This window comes from Phoxinus phoxinus (genome assembly GCF_949152265.1).
Source record: "Phoxinus phoxinus genome assembly, chromosome: 7".
NCBI lineage: Eukaryota > Metazoa > Chordata > Actinopteri > Cypriniformes > Leuciscidae > Phoxinus > Phoxinus phoxinus.
Window position 1 is genome coordinate 19,801,390 of NC_136882.1, and position 19,952 is coordinate 19,821,341.

At 37.6% G+C, this 19,952-nt stretch overlaps 1 protein-coding gene across 1 annotated transcript in view; it reads right to left on the reverse strand.

Annotated features, from left to right (window-relative positions):
• lmo7a (LIM domain 7a) overlaps positions 1-19,952 on the reverse strand; it is a 53,378-nt gene that overhangs the window by 25,439 nt on the left and 7,987 nt on the right. The window contains exons 3-7 of the mRNA XM_079617438.1: positions 17,275-17,344; positions 14,235-14,341; positions 3,257-3,287; positions 2,065-2,178; positions 1,258-1,453 (exon numbers count right to left, since the gene is read on the reverse strand). Of these exons, the coding sequence (XP_079473564.1) occupies positions 1,258-1,453; positions 2,065-2,178; positions 3,257-3,287; positions 14,235-14,341; positions 17,275-17,344 (518 nt within the window). The remainder of the gene's footprint in view (positions 1-1,257; positions 1,454-2,064; positions 2,179-3,256; positions 3,288-14,234; positions 14,342-17,274; positions 17,345-19,952) is intronic.

Consider the following 19,952-nt stretch of genomic DNA (forward strand, 5'->3'; position numbering starts at 1 on the left):
AGGTCAGTGGGGAGTAAGAAAAACATGTCTCACTGGGGTGAACGTGTAGACAGTCCAGCACACTAGTTATATCAGCAGCTAATTACATCAGCACCTTCCTCGTGAGCTGCAATTGAGCCCCTGGGACCATGACTGAGTCAAAAGATGCTAATGTCATTGAAACGCAAACATGTAGAAGAGTATGAATTGAGGGGAGTTTGCACTTTCCATCAAAACAGAATCCGCTGACCGTCACAGACAGCAAAATATAGCTCATGACAAAAGCATTAAAAGGTATAGTTCGAATACCACTAGAGGGCACCAGGCATTTGCTCACTCCAGAATTAAAATTTCCTGATTATTTACTCACCCTCATGTCATCCAAGATGTCTTTTTTTCTTCTTCAGTCGAAAAGAAATGAAGGTTTTTGAGGAAAACATTCCGGGATTTTTCTCCATATAGTGGACTTCACAGGGACAAATGTTTTTTTTTTTTAAATGTATATACTTTTATCCACAAAATGCTCGTCTTGCACTAGCTCTGCGATGCGCTACACATTACGTAATCACGTTGGTTTTGGTCACGCGTGTTCCAGTTCAAAAAGGTAGGGTAGGAAACATCAAATTTTCTCCTCTAACTTCAAAATCGTCTGACAACGTTGTTTTACCTTTTTTTTATGTAAAGGGTGAAAAGTCTTTGCACATTGTAAACACTGGGTCGGTACTTCCCCCTGCGTGACCTTTCCAACGTAATTACGTAATCCGTGAAGTTGTGGACCTGCAAGATGAGCATTTGTTTTTAAAAAGTATATACATTTAAAATGTTTTAAGACCGATCGTTTCGCTAGATAAGATCCTTATTCCTCGGCTGGGATCGTGTAGAGCCCGTTGAAACTGCAATTTGGACCTTCAAACCGTTGTACCCTATTTAAGTCCACTATATGGAGAAAAATATAGGAATGTTTTCTTCAAAAACCTTAATTTCTTTTCGACTAAAGAAAGACAGATATGAACATCTTGTATGACATGGGGGTGAGTAAATTATCAGAACATTTTAATTCTGGAGTGAACTAATACTTTAATTAATTAACTACATTTCAGCCAAAGCTATCTGTGGTCAGGTTTTTAAACTTGACTGCATATTTTTCTTGCACTGGTGAAGAGTGTTTTGTTTAAAAAGACACAAAATGAGATATCCACCTCCACCTTTCGTACAACTACTCATCTCTGAGTCAAGCTAGAATGCACAAGAGTGACTTCAGAGATTGAAGAGTCTTACCCTCGCTGCTTCCTTTGAGTGTAGCGTCTGAGGATGTGCTGTAAGTTCTGGAGCCCAGCGAGTCGAGGCTGTCTAGAGAGTCTTCTCTCCTGTGTCCGGCCCGTAGCGGGAAGAGCTCTTCTTTCTCAGAGTACCAGCTATTTCTACAAGTGCTGTTTCGTGCACTGCCCCGCAGTGATGTGCAATCCTCTAGTGCCTGTCGAGCACAAGGGTGTGAGTGTGAGGGAGACAGGCCGACACACAGCATGCACAAGGGAAAAACACAAACAACAAACACAGCATACAGCCTCCATCAGTGCATAAACACAGTCTTGCTCGTGAGAATCTGCCGTCTCTTCCATAGAAAGTCATACCATTGAAGCCAAGCGGGTACACTGAAGTGTTCAAACTGTGTTTTTTTTACACAGAGGATTCTGACTACAATAACTGAAATGTGCACAGCTGTAAACTTAAATAGCAGGTTTAATGGCAACATTTTTTTTTTGATGTCACTTAAAAGGATGGGATAAGCATGGTCAAATTCCCTTAAAAATCATATAAGACATGTTTTTGTTTTACAATATGTAATGGTCAACAATATCAATGAAATCAGGTGAATTAATTGCTATTGGCTGACTGTGTTAATACCATGAGACTAGTATGCTGCATTCTTTCTTAGCAAGATATTTTAAATTCCAGAATGGACGTGATTGTAAAATTAGATTTACTGTACATGTCAGCTAGTCTAGAAGAATCCACAGTATTCACACACTCCTATATACAGTAACATCTCAGCCTAAATACTAGTCAAATACTGCATAATCTTACCTTATATAGTGTTGTGCCAAGTAATTCCTCAAAAGCCTTTAGTTTTAGGTAAGGTCCATTGTAAAAAGGATCAGCATGTGCCTTTCTGCCCAGCCAATATATGGTGATCAGAACCTGTGAGACAAATCAACACAATTGTATTAGTACATATTGCAACAAAGTTCTATGTCAATAAACCATTCATGCCGATATATCAACTAGATAAATCACATTGTATAATTTTAAGATATTATATACACTGGCCCTAAAAAGTATTTAACTTTTTTTTTTAATACCCTTTTTCAGAAGTTTCCTAATTACTCGAGTGGTTATTTTAGTGTTTATACTGTACATAAAATCAGTTCACTGTTTATGTATTCTTTTCAATTAGGAAAAACTTATAATATAACATTTATTTGTCCTAATTGTAAAGAATATACACAACCATTCAAAAGTTTGGGATCAGTAAGATTTTTTTTAAATACTCTTATTCAGCAAGGATGCATTAAAACTATCAAAAGTGACAGTGAAGAATTTTACAAATTTATCTTTACATTCGAATCCAGATTTTTTTTATCATGGTTTCCACAAAAATTTTAAGCAGCACAAATGTTTCTTGTGCAGTAAATCAGCATACTAGAATGATTTCTGAAGGATCATGTGACACTTGAAAACAGTACAATATAACAAGGTTATTTTAAATTGTAATAATATTTTACAATATAAATATTTTACTGTATCAAGTAAATACAGGCTTGGTGAGCATAAGACACTTCTTTCTAAATCATAAAATTTATACTGACCTCAAACATTTGAACAGTAATGTACTTTATTGTTTTATAGCTTGAAATCTAACTTAATTGTATTGAATTCATTACAATAGTAAGGCCTGCTTAGATGTTTTGTTTAGACATTCACACTTGTGTCCAGATACTCTTTGGGCCACTGCATATGTTCTCTATAGAGGTCAGGGATGTCTTGATCAGTGTACTTGAGTTTTAGATGAAGCGTCTTGAAATGTTACTATGCCATACTGCTACTTTAAGAGATAGACAAACACAAACCGCAATATGGGAGCTGTTAAGTGAGCATTTTATTTGGCACCACATGAATAGAGCAAAGACTCCGAAAGCTCACAGCATATTACAATTGAGCAAATTAGGGGATAAACATGATTTCACATCAACCCAAATAATTCAGCATTAGCACTTACATTTTTGAGCCTCCTGCTGCTCTCCTGGCGTCTGTAGGGGAGAAGAGATGTTTGGTTAATCACTCACAGTCTGGGAACAGGACAATAAAAGAACAGTGGGCATGTTTTGGGTTTCTGTGTGCCCTAGTGAATGAGCTAGAAGGTGAGAGCACAATCCCATCAGGCAGGCTCCCAGCAGCTCTATACAAAAGGATACACACTGAAAACACGTTCACTCAATCACACTGACAAACACCACGACAGGGACGGTTGACAGCAGATATAAAAACCTGAAAAACAACAGCCAAAAAACCCTACTAACACTAGCTCCACTCTAAATTGACAATATATTTTATTTTATAAATGCAACAAGCAAAATAAGCAGAAAAAAAGAAATAAGATGCAGTATGTGTGTACTGTGTTGTACTTTTATGTCACAATCTTGTCCTTGACTGGTCAAGGGCAACTGTCACCGAGCACTGTCACCTAAGGTTAAAACCAAATAGGGTTACTATAAAAATACCACATTCATTGATGTAAAACATCTATGGCATTTTGAAATTAAGATTCCTGACATCTTTTTTTTGGTACTGTATTTCTTGCTGATGTTTGGACCAAAAGATATAATACTTGAGCCATTAGTTATCGGAATTGGAGGGCCCCTTAATTATTATGTATATATGCAGGGAATTAAGATATAAACTACAACAATAATAATCATTATCGTCATTACTATTTTTAATACATTACTTAACAAATAGATACACAGCTTTTATATGGATATGTCAAATGGAGAAATATGCTTTTTTTTTTGTGTAAAAGGCATATATCAGCAGGTGCAAATACGCCCATACTAACTAGCCAAAATTTGACTCCTTTTGGCTTGCTTTTGTTATTCCTTTTAAAAATAAAAAAGTTCCTGTTCCAGTTATAATGATTCAATGTATGTGGCCTACATTACTGTTTTAGCAAACTCATTGCCAGTCTTATTTTTACTCTCTCACATGACACAATTTAATGTTTTGATAACATGTAAACATCATTTGGCCCTCATCTACATATGCCCCATTTTCCTAGAGATATGTAATACTATATTACCTATATCTCTATGTAATATATCGCTATGTACAGTAGCTCAGGCCTAGACCGTACATTTTAGTATTTTGAGCGCCCAGAGTATTTAAAGTCACCACAAAATCAAAATGAACAATTCTCATTTTTTTATGGAATATTGCAGAATTTATTATAAATGATTTGTCCTTGCTCATCATTCTTTTTTTAATGTTTAAATTCCAAATGAGTTCCCCTCCCACTTGCAACGACACCTCTCTGATGACGTGTTTACTGGCACAAGGGCGGGACAACCTGTAACACATGACATCACAGCAGTAGCAAACAACAAAAATCTAACAATCCAATCAATTTCCAATGGACTTCAGTGACACTGGTCCAACTGTTACTTACAGTACTAACAACACACTTTCAGAATACACATACATTTTTAGCTGTGACAGCCATGATGCAAGATTTATGACATAAGCTATAGAGTTCAACAGCTGAGAGGTTGAGGAGTGATTAGTCAGTAACTGGTGTTTTTCAAGCTGGTGAACCTGTATGACATGTTCAACTAGCTGAATGAAGGCGTTCCCTGCTCACGATAACAGCAATTTATTGCTCCAATAAAAAAATGTCAGAGGGAAAAAAAAGGCCTGTGTCTGCCATCAGAACAAAGTCCACATTTATAAAAGCTGTTTGAAAAAAAGAAGAAGAAGAAAAAAAAAGAGTCAAGAACATTCTAATGCTTGTTACCTAATGATAATTTATGATCCCTGAAAAAGCCAAAGGACTCTTTGTTGGGGTGAGAAGAGATGGAAGGAAATTATTTTATTTTGGGAACCTCTAGGGTGTATTTTGATCAGCTGTTCACTCACATGAATATGAGGCATTTATTTATCAGCAAATCCTTTTTGAAAAAAATAAATAAATAAATCTTGAGATGTTATCTTATGGAGAATGTACGAATCTTGAAAGGGAAAGCTAAATCAGCAAAATCAACATTTATGATCCAATCTGATTAAAGAGAAAGTTCATCCAAAAATGAAAATGTTATCATTTACTCACTCATGTGGTCATTAACTCATATGACTTCCTTGCAAAAAGCAAAGACGACATTTTGAAAAACGTACTGGCCATCTTTTCCTTGCAATTACGATGAATCGGGACATAAACTTTCAAACATCAAAAAGGACGCAGAGACACCATAAAAGGTGTGTGAAAAGGTATCATAAAAGTAGTCAGTAACATTTCAATTTTGGTTTTGTTCCTCACAAAGGGTTATCCTCACATTATATTAAAAAAGAGTGGGCAGAATGTTTATTAAAAATTCACTATTGTGTTCCAGATGAGTAATAAATATTAATGGGATTTTCTTTTTTGGGTGAACTAACCCAGATCCAACTAGCGCAGCCGAACCTGTTTAACAGCCGATGTTGCCAGTCTTAATTCTCCATCCTTTAGTAAGAGAACGGTGGCTGGAACATTCCAACTACAACCGCTCATTTTTCTACTCAAAACACTGTCAGACATAATCAGAGCACAAATGCTTTTCAATAGAGTCTCTATTCACACATCAGGCTTTAAATGCTTTGAACTATGTCTAAACAAGTACAAGACAGCGTTAAATTGCTTATAATCACCCGTCTGTTCCCAAGGCAAAAAATGTTGTTTAAGCTAATGACCATTTGTGAGAATATAATGTTTGCACAGTTACATTCTCTCAAAAGGCGACATCAACCTGCTGCATTCTTTAATATTCATGTGTAATGAACTCCGAAACTAAGTTACATTCCCCCAAACTGTATTCTGACTGTTTTATGGCCTAAAGTTACTGTCTGAGCAGATCAATGTCATAAACAAGTATTGTACCAGTCCGTGGGAAAGTCACAGTTACGATTAGGATTTGTCTCTCTCTAGAAACCAAACCATTTCTGTATGTGTGATTATTGTGTTGGAACATTTCAAAGTAAAACACAATGGAAGTTTCTAAATAGCACTGTGCTGTTTCCCTCCAAACAATGTTCAAACCACAGCGGTGAAAAAGTAGGATAGTCTATAACAGAGATAGAATAACACCTACACATAATGTAAAATAGTTACACATGGACACAAGTCAAGCCTTAAGTTACACAATATCCAGGGCATATTTCTGGAAATTTCAAGTTGTATATCCGTCCTCTATTTCGAAATACTTTTAGTCCATAAAAGGCCTGCCAAACCCTTTTGGGCAATGCAATAAAATGACACAGTGACAATGGATGGGCAGGTTCATGACACATCAACACCCCTCATTTATAAAGTGGGTGTGTGTGCATAGCTGGGACAGTAAGACCTCACAGCCCAGTTCAGTAACATTCACAGGGTAAAGAATGTTGCTGGTTTTATGTACGAATGCCACTAATTAGTCATGCCAGCTTGCATCAATCATTCTTTGTGTTTTTACTCAGCTCTATGATACAACATATACATTTAAATGGAGGCATTGCCTGTGATTGATTTAATGTCTCCCAAAAGGCTTTTTACATTCTTATCCGGTTCACCAGCTATAATCCACAAGTAAAACACTGTAAGGAATAATTTTCACTGGTCGGATGAGCGAATGTTGCACAAATGCAGCTCTTGTTTGTCTGCTTATGGTATATGGACAATTGAGCAATTCACAATATACCAGAGTCCCTGTCATAGAGACCACTGATGCCATCCAGTGCCACACACCATTGAGCAAATGACATATTCATTCTCCCACAGCGCTTATAATGAAAACATTATATTACAATTCACAATACTGTAGAAAAGCGGAACTTTTAAACAATAAACATACACAGTCCACCAATAGTACTTTTTACTGACCTAAACAGACTTACACTACCGTTCAAAAGTTTGTGGTATATGATAATTTAATGTTTTTGAAAGAAATGTAATTCCTGTGATGGCAAAGCTGTATTTTCAGATACTTCAGAGTCTTCATAGTCACAAGATCCTTCAGAAATCACTTTAATATGATGATTTGCTGCTCAAGAAGCCTTATTATTATTATCGCACAGCAAATATTATACACACAGCTGTGCTCCTTAATATTTTAAAACAAATATAACAAAACACTGATAGGTGATGGATTACAGGGACAGTTATAAGCCTATAGGTAAAAAGACAAGTTTTTACCTTGGATTAAAATTAGATTCTGAAGAGGTTAATCTGAGGGAAACCGGAAGACTGTTCCACAGTTTCGGCCCAACAATAGAAAAGGTATGGTCACCATTCGACTTTAATCTGGATCTCGGGACCATCAAAACTCTTTGATCAGAAGACCTCAGAGATCTAACCAATGAATTTGGATTTAAAAGATCACAGAGATATTCAGGAGCCAGTCGACTCAGAGCTTTAACAATTTTTTTGTTGTTGAAAAAAGCACTAAAAAAAATTCAACTCAAAGAGTAAAATGCAAAGAGCATAATACAAAGGAGATGTGATCAAATTTGTGGGTGCCAGTCAGAAGACTGGCAGCTGCATTTTGAACCATCTGAAGACATATTTGATTACTTATTCCAGAGGGAGTTACAATAATCAAGCTGTGACGATTGTCGATAATGATGAACGGTAGTGTATTTAAATCTAATAAGTACAACATTCAGCACATATATTTTCAAGTATTTTTCAATAAGTAGCTAAATGCATCCAGCAGCCAACCTCATTTGCATGTACTTGGAGAACTGCTTTAAAAGGGTGATGAACTGAGAAATCAAATTTTCACATAAACTTTTGACATATACGGTAAGAGGTCATCATACTATTTGAATATCCTGTAAGTTTCAGAACTGAAAACTTCCTTGTTAGTCCAATAACAGCTTTTATTGACACCAGGCACAGCAAACGACAGGTTTTTCAAAGTGGGGATCTATGAAGTCAAAGGGTATCAAACACCGCCTACGCAGAAGATCAACGCCTACTTCAACACTGCCTGTTTAGCCCCGCCCACCGATTCGCGCATTACATGAAACTCATTATAATATGCAAAACGGTTATCCAATCATAGCAGTGGGCGTTTACATTTACATTACATATACATTTATGCATTTGGCAGACGCTTTTATCCAAAGCGACTTACATTGCATTCAAGGTACACTTTTTTTTTTACTTCTTGCTTTCCCTGGGAATCGAACCCATGACCTTGGCGTTGCTAGCGCCAATGCTCTACTGTTTACTTCCAAGTCTTCAATGCGGCACGCCCTTAAAAACAGAGCGTTTCAGGAGCTAGGCTCAAAACCAGGGTAGAAAATAGCCTATTACTTATTAATTTCGATGCTTTTGAATGTAAAAACCAAGCAAACGTCATAAGTTGACCTCAGAAAACAATATTCAATATTTCAAAAAAAGAAAAAAGTTAATGACCCCTTTAAAAGTGATTTCGGTCAATCGCTTTGGTGCTTGGGCATCTGCAGACAATACTGTCACACTGTATTGCTGCTGTATCCTCTCTGAAACAGATACAGAATAGGGCTGGGCGAAAAAATGGTATTGGTATTTATCGACGGTACACCATTGTGGGTAACAATATAATTTTTTTTTTAGATATAGAGCTTGATATTTTCATGCGTGGATATCGCCCATAGATCTTAAACAGCCTATCAGTTGTTTTGATAAATCCGCATGCTACCATTGACAAGCAAACAACAAACCAATACGATCTAAACAGCCAGGTTGCGTTGCTCTCGTGTTCAGTTGACAACCGCATTGACATCCCAATATCGCTTACAGTTTTAGAGGTTTGTATTAATGACATAAAAGCATTTGTGATCACATTTCTTTTATGAATAATTTGGCTCTCTTATTTGGAGCAATGTATGGCTTCTCTTAAAGTCATTAACTGATGATTGTCCATAATTATTAATACGGTTTGAAATTGAAAAGTGAAGTGCTATCAAGACTCTTAATCAGTTCAAATGCACAACTCTATAAACTACTGGAATGCAGGAAGAGATAAAATCCTTTATCATGAACATTTTGTAAGTGCTGTAACATGGCAATATGTTCACTGGACGAGACAATAATAAAACAAAGAGACAAAGTTCACACAGCTACCTAGATTTCACCATCTACAATGACAAGAAATGAAACCTTCTAAACTATGATTCAAAACTAGTCATAGTTTTCATCTACTTTACCAACAAATGCCTTGTCCATCTGTCTAAATACTGTGCTTGTGTACTCAAACTCATTAAACCGCTCTTATTATGGCGCTTTTCCACTGCATGGTACGGTACGGTTCGGTACGGCACGGCACGCTTTGGCGCTTTTCCACTGCATGGTACGGTACGGCTCGGTTCGGTACGGCTCTCTTATGGCGCATTTCCACTGCATGGTACGGTACGGTACGGCTCGCTTCAGCTCGCTTTAAATGGTACCACCTCTGTTGAGGTTCCAAGCGTACCGTACCGATACTAAACGTGACGTGAAAACACTGCAGATCACTGATTGGTCAGACAGAATCGTCACTTCAGCGTCATTGTATATTTGCTACACGAGACACTAAACCCGCTATATTTAAATAGCCAGACAACAGCAAACGCGGTAGCACCTGTTTTTAGAGTTTTTACTTGACAAAAAAAGTTCAAAAAAATCAAACAAGAAATGGCTGAATCGTGGTCAGTGGACGAGGTGCAGACGTTCCTCTCGTTGGTTGCCGAGGAGCGGAAGTAGCACAGCTCTTAGCCGCACACGGCTACCACCAGACATACAACTTAACGATCAGTCCCACCCACTTTGAAGCGGTACTAACTGCAGTGGAAAAGCAACCGAGCTAAAGCAAACCGAACCGTGCCGTACCGAGTTGAGTCGTACCACGCAGTGGAAAAGCAAAGCGAACCGAACCGCTCCGCGCCGTGTTGAACCGTACCGAACCGAACCGAGCCGTACCATGCAGTGGAAAAGCGCCATTACAATAACCGATACGACACATTGTTTGTACAGTGTTTGTGACAAAGAAACGCTGACAACAGAACAAACAAAGACATCAAGATATATAGAGATATCAAGAGATAAAAGAGTTCTATGAATGTATCTAACAAAAAGAATATTAAACATAGCCTAAATATTTACGTATAGCCGCTGTGCACGAGCTGATAAGTAAAGCAGGCTAAGTGGATTGATAGAAGCAAGCTAGTCGAACGCACATCCATTTCTCACAGACAACACTGGAAAGTTATGTCAATAGCAAAGAGAGCATGCACACTTCTGTTGCATGCGCTTGATTGCTGATCGCTTAGGTGGAATACAACTAACTCTTACTAAATTAAATTTTTGTTAAAGTTACGTGATTTATGTATAACGTCTGGTTCCCTAACCCTACATTATTACAGAAAAAGGTCATGTGATTACTGTGCCGCTGCACTGGAGCAACTCTAATGTGCGCTGTATACGATATACAAAATACGAGCAATAGAATGAACAGTGAACAGATCAGAAGAGTATCAGACGCTCATAGAATCAGTTTAACAGGCATAATTAAGCACGGAAATAACTGAAGGAAACATCTATTTGTGAATCAAGCAAACTAATGTGATTAATTTTCTTTTGGTATCTATAACCAATATTTAAATTATATTTAAAAAATCTACAAATGCAAAGAAAATACAGCCAACGGTACTCGGTATCAGCGAGTACCAAAAATGAAAGTATCAGTATCAGACTCATTATGGAAAAAGTGGTATTTGTGCATCCCTAATAAAAACTTATTATTAATACAATTCTTATTAATTATTGATAAATATTGTAACATTGTTATAAAACCAAAGGATATTAATAATTAAAAATAAATACTAAAATTATTTATTATTTATTGTTCACACATGCAATATCTATATGGAATATGATATCACACGAGCAAGAGTGCGATATGGCTTTATATCAGCACGGCTGCGTTTATAATATATCCATTTATATATCATATATGTATATGTACATATGCATGAGTGTTTGTGTGTAAAAGTAAAGTAATGTTGATCGTGTTTATTGGCACATGTAAACAGGCCATGAAACTGAGCAGCTGTCATGCTGGAAGAGGCTGCCAGTGGGACAGATGACCTGGAGTTGTTTCCCTCTCTGAGACACTTGCTTTTCATGGACTGATGAGTAATAATGAATGTAGACCCTGCTTATCTCAGGCCTGCCGGGAACAGGCTGCAATATCTGCTCACGTTGCCTTCTGTGTGACTGTGAACAGTCGCCATCAAACTCCACAAGGGCTATAAACCTCAGATCAGTGTGAGAGATCTGAAAACTTGAATGTGGCCGCAAACTCTGCCCTCACATTACAGATGGTTTAGTGCCATGTATCGTTTACTGCTAGTATGTATTGTTTTAGAACACAAAAAATACATTTTCTAGGTTTGGCAGGGGTCGTTGTAAAAACATTTTAAAATAAGCCATATATCGGTGTCGGACAGTGCTGAAAGGGTGTAGTCTAATTCTTGGCCAGCTTACAGTTAGTATATGCAAATTGCATGGTCTACAAAAAGCCGAAACAGAAAATACAAGCCAAAATGGTAGCCTTCTTGTTGTGTTCTTGATGTAAACAAACATGTTTCTGAAGGATGTACCGGTAAAGTTACACCAGGAGAATGAAGGAGAAAACAAGCTAAAAATAGTAACAGTCAGGAATCATATCACTGCTGCACTTCATCTAGTGTCAAAAAGTGACCTTTCAATTCTAAAATTAGGAACCCTGGAACTCTTCCGACAAATACCTGACAGCGGACGCAGATAAACCCTCACTTCATGCTCACACAGGCACGCACCATCAGACATATACAATCCCTATAGGCTATAATTATAATCACTTACGCCACTTGTATGAGTCCTGTTTAATCAGAGCCTCTGTACAGTTTCCATGGCAGTAAGGGTGTGGCATGGGAACCGTCATGCAGCAAGGCTTGCTTTTTTTTAATCTCGGCCCACAGGTTAGTGCCTGACAGCACTGTCACTTCTGCTGAGGTAACAATGACAGGACGGGCAGAAACATAAAGCCCTCCCCTTGCCATATTCAAAGCACTCTTATCAATATGGGCAGGTTGATTTCACATATTTGAATCGTTACTAATTTGTATGTGATGTAATACAGCTATGATATGTCCCAATGCCCCAACACACACCAATATTTTGTGCTGGACCAGTTCAAGCCAGAGCTGAACACACCTAGTCAAATGAAGCTCACAAAAGGATCAGGAAAACACGGGAAAAGAACAATCATTTGCAGACAGTCCACTAAATAATTAGATCACCCCAAATTATATATTTTTTATGTTGTTCCAAACTTATAATTATGTTCCTTAAAACACATAAGGTGATTTTTTTGAAGAATATCATCAGAACTCTTTTTTTTTAAATAAAGTGAATGATAACTGAAGCTCACCACAAAAAGCACCATAAAGCTAAGATTAATATGGTTTACATGACTCGTGCTATTTATTTATTCCAAGTCTTGACATCATATGATTTGTGAGTGGAATACACCAACTTTAAGCCATATTCACTGAAAAACTTGACATTCGCCCTAACTCTCATTGGCAAGGTCATGTGAATTCATCATGAGAGCTTATGAGAGTAGTAGTGATTGCCAATTCACAAATGAATCTATCTTTTCAGTGAATTTGATTAAACAGATCATAAAAGTCTGAATTATTATTATTAATTTTTTTTACAAATTTAACTTTTCACTGACTCAATGATCTAGATAACAATCCACTCACAGCGAAGATTGTCAGTAAACAATCGATCCGTTAGTCACAGCTATTAAATGACTTCAACAGACTTGGAAAATAGCACACAAGTCAAACAAACTGCTTTTATTAGACTTTTATGGTGCTTTTACTTCCTTTTTCTAAAGCTTGACAGTCCCTATTCACTGCAACTTCACTGGGTAAAAAAACAAGCACATTTGTCAACATTTCTCCTTCTGTGCTTCATAAACTATAACATCAGGTTTTGAATGACATGAGGTTAAGTAAATGACAGAATTATAATTTTTCAACTGTTGCAATGAATTATGAAACGTTCTAGTTCATTTAAGTCACCAAGAAAATATAATAGCATAGGACTTCTTGTGTTTTTGTTCACAAATATTAAAGTGCTTGCGGCAGAGCTGGACAGACAGATCTCACGTCACTACCTCCCAAAGACACACCTGTGAAAATACTGAACAGGTTGATCAACATACCATGTTTTTCAACCCTTTTCACAGATATGGGCTGATCCGAAAACACTGAAACTACAATAATATGGCATGATTACAGCATGCAAAGAACATAAACACCTGCGAGTAGCAAATTTACCCACAGTGCACACACGCAGAAAGTCTTTAATCTCTCTTCATCTCGAATTTACACATACACAGGCCAATTGTCAGCTTGTGTTTCAGTGATAATGAGAGTTTATGCTTCACTCATGAGGGTGATTCTGCCTTTTTAAGATCAGATTATAGTTTCATTGCAACTCACCTCTGCTCTTCTTCATTTATTGGCTCTTCTCTAACTTTAATTTCTCACCTGACAAAGAGCGCATAGCTAATTCATGATTTTTATTTAATATTCAATGCATTTTCACAAACAAGATATATTCATACAAGCCAGGCATGACTGTATGATAAATATTATTAAGCTATTATGTCAACAACGTGCCCATGAATCTTTTTAAAATAGCCATTCACATTGAGTTTCATACGGGTTCAGTTGAATTTAAATGACTGGTTTAGTAATACAAGCCTGTTTTACAAAAATATGTGGATATGAGACCAGAGAACAATAAGATCGGCCAAAATCACCATCTAGTGAGCCATAAACAGTGGTTGGAGTTGGACACATTTTGTTATAGCTAAACCACAGCTATTTTCACATTGGCTGAAGCTCAAGCATATTACCGAACATTGTAAGTTGAGAAAACCAAAACTTACTTGACAGTCACACGTGTGGAAAAGTCTTGCAGGTCTCCTGGGTGGAAAAGTTGGGCTTCTATTAGTCCAAGCTTTGAACAGGCTTTTAGGAAGAGGTTGATGTTGTCCTGTCGAAAGAGAATATGTGTCCACCTTCTGAGTTAGACAGCACTCATAGAGGAATTCTTTGGCACACACAGTTCAGAAATCATTGCTTCCAAAGTTCAGTCCAGTGAGCTGAAGCAGTGGGAGGAGACGAAAGAGGGCAGGTGGCAAATAAAAAGTGACACCACAAAAGCAAAGAATAAAGGCAGGATATCACTGATTGACCTGTGACTGTACCTGTGAGAGCAGGAGTTTGGCCTCAGGGCGGTGCAAAAGTATGACAGAGAGTCAAAGCCACTAGTCCCCTCCCCCACACATGTACGGCAGTCACACAAACACACACACACGCACTTTCTTTTCACTCGCTCTAGACTAACCCAAACGCATACCTGCATGTGCACAAACATATATACTCAAGCATACTCTCACTTTTCACACCCAGAAACTGCCACACAAGTCTCTCAGCAGAATATTTGAGGAATCTTTAGGGCGGTGGATTATTTTGGAGACGGGGTTGCCATGAAACACAGGTGACTGAAACGACAAAGTATTTCCCCCAAGCAACTGTTAAAATTGCTCGGTGGGTGGGTGAGAAAGTGCTTTTAATAATAAGGAAACTAAAGATTGTGTGTGTTCATTCACATCCGGTATGTTGAGAAATGTAGACTATCATGGCACTGAAGTCGTGTTATGACATTATTTCAATTAGACTTGATCAACCATCTGGATGATAGTTCAGAGCGTGCAGCCCACCCTTTCCTGCTTTCCCGCTTGCTCTGAAATAATCACAGGGTACTTTGGCCTATATTTAAACAGCAAACATGCTTATTAGCAGATGGCAATGAGGAGCTCTACTTCTGAATCACCTCCTCGCCTGCGGTTTAAATCCTTTCACGGGGTGCAAGGTCAAAGGTTCTGTTGGAGTATGTTTTATCTGTGTTTAAAGGTGACAAATGAGATACACCGCACAGAAAATGAATGTCAACAGCAAGACGTCTCTTATGGTTTGTCCTGTTCCTCAACCAAATGCTCACACTCCAACAGCTTGATCAGTGTCCTTAACCTTTAACCTAGACTTATGCAACATATCTGAGATTTGAAAAGGTCCAACTAGTCACCGGAATCCTAAATGTCTTGAAGCAGGTGGTTAGGAACAAACAGACTATTACATGTTTAACCTTTACTTGGAATTTTAAATGACCTACAATTCCTCAACAGGATATGTTGGTTAAAACTATGTTTTAATCATTTTGCACAGATAGCTTTGGGACAGTGACATAATGAATCTCTAACTTTACAGCCAGTGCACAATTTTAATCCTGTCAGAAATACTCATTCAGCGATTACAACCATCAGAAAAAAAACTATCAAGCTTTCTGTCAAACACTTTTTTTGCAACTGCTGGTTGTTGGTTTGTGAAACAGGCATTACTGGTGATATTTATTTAATCTGAGGTATGCTAAAGTTCAATTCTTGTGATAAACTGTGTCAGCATATCAAGCTGAATCATGAATCATGTTGGTTTCAGTAAACTATTATGTTATTAGGCAATAATGCTAAACACAATTACTAAGGGTTTAATTAAAGTAAATAATAAAATATAAATGCTTAAATGCACACTTTTAAGAGCAAACAAGCCTGGTGGCCTGTGGAAAATCCTGTTCAAATAATCAGTTCTGCCAATTCTCTTTTCACAGTGGTGAAACTCATTGCAAATATATCCATCCAGCTCAATTATAGGGGGGTTTATGAAGGGCTGTGCTCAACAGAGTCATCTCTCTGCTAAACCTCAGGCCAAAGCCCTGCCAGAATGACTTTTCTAATGTGGCCGACCAGCGTGCCACACAAGTGTAGGCTTCCTCTCTTCAAATTGTTAAAAGGAGGATCAGCTATCCGGGGAAACACAAGGGTAAACCATGGCTCCGGATTTGATGGAACTATGGGAAAGTGATCCAGAGATCAACCAAAGCCAAACCTTGAGTAGAGTTTAGTGATCCAAAGCCAGAGTTGCTACAGTCCACAAAACCAAAGATTTCCACTCTTGCACTAATGAGCCTTGATTTAACAAAATATAAAACCTCGGTATTAGAATAAAACTGCGTCTAACAAAAGCCAAGCTGCCAGAAGGAACAATAATAGTGCTGGGAAGATTTCAGAGGCTTGAATGAGCCTTTCATTCAGTGGAAAAAAAATCTTTCATCAGTCATAAACATAGTTGGATGAGTGCATTATGTTCTTTTGCATCTTACGGTTTGCTGGAAGCTCAGAAACAGCTCTCTTATGGACAAACTTTACAGGCTCAGCAGTATTTAGCAAAACTAAAATATACTCCAAACTATGTGTTTTTCTTTGCATGCCTTTGCTAAGCCCGTGCCATGTAAGCCCTCAATTGTGAGTTTAGGCTGTGCTCGATAGGTTTTGGGGTTGGAAGCATTTTATGGAAATACCGCTGTGATGCTGTTGGACATGCAGATGCTTATCTAAGCTTACCTGGGTCAAGAGTTTTAAAGGGCAATAGGAAATAAATTAGCATGTTTTGCATAGATTAGGCCAAAAAGTTTCTATAAAAACAGCTTAATTCAGGCCCATATGCCATTTGTCTATGCTCTTGCATTAAAATGCAAGAGCATAGACCATAGCAAGAGCATAGGTTTTTCTACTGTTGTATTATATTATTTCAAAATCTAATTTCCCCTTCTCTACATGCATGTGTACGAATCGTTTATAATAGAAAATCGCAATGCTTCCTGTTTGGAAAATGGTGACAAATGATTTCTATTAAATAACAGACCGAAGTAAATCCACTTTTTTTGCAATTTAAGCTGAATACCCATGTACAGGTCAACCATTTAGTAAATCATTCAAACTTATTTTTAAGAGTTAAAGTTCTTATCAGAATGCAATACTACAGCAAAAATCCTGTATGCATGTCAAAGTACAAACAACAACAACTTACCAAGCCAGCAATAGGTGTGGATAATCGGTTTAATTTCTTGATAATGCCAGGCTTGATCTTGTCGATCAGTCTAGAAAAAGAAAAGCAGAACAAAAGTCAACAAACAATTACATCGCGTGTCAGTTGCCAGTTTATGGCTTTCTTTAATTCTGACCATCTGGCTTCAGTTTACAAAGCCATCTAATGCCCCGAAAAAAACACAAACAGCTCTCTGTGGAAACAGACATCAGTCAATAGCCTCCAAGTAAGTCTAGTTTTGTGTGTAAAACTGGTTTGAGCAAATACACAGAAATATTGAGGTGCAAAATACTAGGCATGCGGCTGCTGAGTGATGAGCATGGAATATAATAATGCGAGGCATGTGAAATGTGAGAAACTTGATTTCTGACTGAAATGTGCATTAAAGGGAGAGGCAGTCATTAACATTTTTATGACTCGTCTCATACAGTGTAATCTCTCTCATTTAGTGATGCGCAATTCCTTCTGTGGTAGAAGTCAGTCACTGAGCTTAAAAACTTTAAGTGAATAATATAGCTGCCATTTTTGTTACAGGTCAATACAGACTTTAGAATCAATATCAAAGTCACGTAGTGCATTTAATAACATGCAAAAAAATAACAAAATTATGTGTAAATATGTGATTGGTTGAATGCTGAATTTAACAGTAACATTTACATTTAAAGGTAATTCAAATGTAGAATCTAATTGGTTAATGAAGCAGCGGCATGCAAAAGTAGGGTCATAACATGGTAACGAAGTCAGAGATGTGCACCCGTTTAAAAGAAATGGGAAAAGTATATATATATTAATATATGGAGCTAGAGCAACACAAAGTTTTTTAAATTTAGATTGGTGGCCCAAAATATTATTTTTTTATAAAATAAAAAAATATACAAATATTTTTATTTAGATACAGTATCTAAAGAATATGTAGTGTTGGCCATTTCTTCTCTGTCTGTAATCACTAAAACACATCTACCCATTCACTAAGAAGTATTGTACACTCTTTAAGCTAAAGTCAAGCCATTGCTGTGTCGGCCCCATGCAGTAGTTTCACTGGACTCTTTGTTTAGATGTGAAATCCAGACTGACAGTGTCCTCAGGTTATGTAGGCTTTTGTTAGCTCATGTGGAAATAGCAAAGCTAATGGCTCAGTATACAGACTGTAAGCAGGCGGCATGAGAGCGCAGGAGCAGGACGATGACATTCTGCACTGGACTGTGGTAATTAGTCTGCTGAGTCACTCGACTGACACCAGCGTGTCAAACCGGCCCACGCACTGCCCCAAAACCATCCAGTCAGGTTCAGAAATGTGCTGAAATCCCTGAGCTTGCAGCATATCACGCCCAGTCCACCGACCCACCGCTCTCTTTACATAAACAGCACAAGAGGCCTGAGAGCTGAGAGTGCTTCTCCACGTGTGCCTGCCCTCTGCTCAGGTTTCTGAACCCGGCTAGAGTAGCTGGCACTATGGATCACCTCTTCCCAGCTGTCCTTTTAAATGCTCTGCCATCCATGTTGTTTTCCTCTGCTGGGCTTACTAATGCTTCCTGGGATGGAAGAGAGTCTGATTGTGACAGCAGGGTACAAATTATTTGTTTTAAAAATAGCTGCATGGCATCATGCACATTAGCCTAAATGTCATGCAGCTGCCATTAAATGCAAATTCCAAACGAAAAAGTTCAGGTAGTGTTAGCTTCATTACATTTCAGCCATCAGGTAAAATATTGTTTCAGTGCATTAAAGAAAAGCAGTTAAAGGGATTGCTCCAACATAGGCTCACTGGGAAAATGTGCCTCTCTAACCACATTTTTGCAACCTTTATTCCTTCTCGCATTTCAAATGATGATTACAGCGGCAGATTTTTGATTAATAAAGACGTATTTTGCACGGTTCCTTGCACAATACTATTTTAAAGACTTTAAAAAACTTTTACTATGCTGCATGATTTGTAAACTATATCATTTTGAGCTCCATATGTTTGGCTTTTATGATGTAAACTTGCTTGGTAACTTACCTGGTACTACATTTCATTTGCAATGCAGAACGCACGAGTCCAGTGAAACATGAGTCATAAAGAGCTCAAAGTCTTGTAGAAGCAGGCTAAATGGTTACTTCAGCACAGTCTTGACGGTGATGCATTACAAGTAATGCGAGTTAAGTAATTAGATTACTTTTTTCACGTAACTAGCAAAATAAAGGGGCGGTCACACAACACTTTTCGTTCAATTGACTTCCATTTATATGCATACGCATCAGACCGCAAATGCAAGCTCGTGAGAAAAGTTTTGCATTTCACTGAGTTCCAAAGTTAAAGTTTGGTGAACTCTGACCTGGCATCACTTGAAGAAGTGTAGTGACCTCTTGAATGAATTAAAAGAACGATATTTTTTCCAGTAATGTCAAGTAGAATGTATATTTTTACATTTTGAATGCATTACTATTTGTTATATGTTGAATTCATGCTTATGATTTTTTTTTTAAATACCCCTTTCACAAGATGTAAAATACATATTTGATGTCCCTAAAGTGTGTGTGTGTGTGTGTGTGTGTGTGAAGTTTTAGCTCAAAATACCTCACAGATATTTTTATATAGCATGTTAAAGTTGTCACTTTTTGAGGGTTAGCAAAAACGCACCATTTTGTGTCTGTCCCTTTAAATGCAAATTAGCTGCTGG